The sequence below is a fragment of the Phalaenopsis equestris genome, unplaced genomic scaffold (genome assembly GCF_001263595.1).
Source record: "Phalaenopsis equestris unplaced genomic scaffold, ASM126359v1 Scaffold000002, whole genome shotgun sequence".
Taxonomy (NCBI): Eukaryota; Viridiplantae; Streptophyta; class Magnoliopsida; order Asparagales; family Orchidaceae; genus Phalaenopsis; species Phalaenopsis equestris.
Genome location: NW_018164444.1, coordinates 75,325,225 through 75,326,948, shown reverse-complemented (window position 1 = coordinate 75,326,948; position 1,724 = coordinate 75,325,225). Strand labels below are relative to the sequence as shown.

The following is a 1,724-nucleotide window of genomic DNA, read 5'->3' as shown; positions in this document are numbered from 1 at the left end:
CGCACCCGAGCTTTGCCTTCTTCCCCTCTCCCGTTCGCGTGTCTGGCCTTTTCCCTTTCTCGGTCTCGAGCCAATCGAGCTCCTCCTCTACGCGAGAGAAAGTTGACCTCTTATTTGTCTTTGCCCGACACTCTCTGCTCGCGGCCTTCCTTCCCGAAGCCGTGCCAGTCTCCCTGAACTGTGGTTTTCCTTTTCTTGGTAATTTGACTCTGGGAAGCTTGCTCCCTGGTATACTGGAATGACATTTCTTCTCTTTTTTCCTCTTCTTCCCGATACTTCCCTCTCTGCCACTATTCTCGCCGCTGGGTCCGAGAGGCTTCGGTGGCTTCGCCCTCTGTGAGCAGGGAGCGTGCCCTTTTCTTTTTGCTTTCTTTTTGGCCCGATTCGAGTGCCGTGGGTTCAAGGGGTGACCTTCTGCCTCTTCCCCTCTCTTCTCTGCCTATAAACATAGTTCCTTTTGATTTTTTTTGGGTTGTTAAAACTATAAACATAGTTCCTTTTGATTTTTTTTTGGTTGTTAAAAAAGGTTTTCTAAGAGGAGAGTAAAAATTTTGGCTGTGAGGAGATTGGAAAGGGAATCTCACATTTCTTTGAGGTGAATTCTTGTGTTGCAGCGCTTTTACATTGACATTAAAGAGGTACCCCCCTCCTTTCCCCTTTTCTTCGATGCCCTGTTTCCTTTCGGTTTTCCTCTCTGCCGAGCCTTTGAGCTTGGATCTGTTGGATGGTACAGCATGCTAGTTCTCTTTACTTTCATATATTTTGAGGCATTCACTTTAAAAGCATGTGAAGGATGAAATGTGAGCATGTTTCAAGGGTGAGAGTCAATTAATTGCTTAGGACGGTGCAAGCATAGCATGATATAAGTGTTCTTATTTTCTCCTGTTAGCTTGAGATGGAATTGTAGCATATCCCTATTACTTTGAACAGGAGGGTTGAAATGTGGCTTTGAAATAATTTTAGCTCCTCTTGCAAGCATGTTGGGATGAGTATTATGAAGCTTTTCACTTATTTTCATTTAGCATGAAATATTGGAGAGGTTATTTGGCCTTTCACGAATGCTTGGGAGTTCATCCTACTACTTCGCAATTCGGAGAGTCGACGCATCCGATCGCCTCAATTCGCATCGCTTGCATTCGCTTGCACTGTTACCTGTCGAAGACTCGAATAATACTTTTTGAAACAATCGATCGCGGGTCAAAATTTTATGAAATTTAAATTTTGACACGTTTTTGACCCGATTGTTGACGACGTCGTCCGAGCGACCCCAGATGATAAAGCAGAGTGCACCAGCACGTCCGGAACGTCAAAATTATCTAGGGAGGACACCCATTTTGCTTGGGCACCGCTCACAAATAAATCGCATGAAGTTTGATATATATATATATATATATATGTAATTCTTATTTTCCCCTAAATCCCTAAATACCCAAATCCACCGCACCCGATCCCGCCTCCCTCACATTCGCGTGAAGTCACGGCTCGCCTCTCCTCTCTGTCGCTCGCAATCTGGGCGGATCCCTAGTGGGCCGAACCGAACTCATCCGCTCCTCCTCGCCGATCCCTCTTCTTCCTCGCGAGAGATCGGCCCGCGGTCCCTTCCGCGTGCTTCTGTACCCTGGCTAAAGGCTTCCACGCCGTGCCACGCGAACTGCTCCCCTGCAACAAAGCTTCGTCCTCTCCTCACGCGAGGTTTGTCGCTTCTCTTGGCTCGGCTCACCGCC

The 1,724-nt window shown here is 47.1% G+C and overlaps 1 protein-coding gene across 1 annotated transcript in view; it reads left to right on the top strand.

The window, feature by feature from the left end:
* The window catches only part of LOC110020161 (E3 ubiquitin-protein ligase UPL7), a 97,994-nt gene extending 96,813 nt beyond the window's left edge, over positions 1 to 1,181 (top strand). Inside the window, exon 12 of the mRNA XM_020718169.1 lies at positions 1,023 to 1,181. Coding sequence (XP_020573828.1) covers positions 1,023 to 1,181 — 159 coding nt within the window. The remainder of the gene's footprint in view (positions 1 to 1,022) is intronic.
* The last annotated feature ends 543 nt before the right edge of the window (positions 1,182 to 1,724 follow it).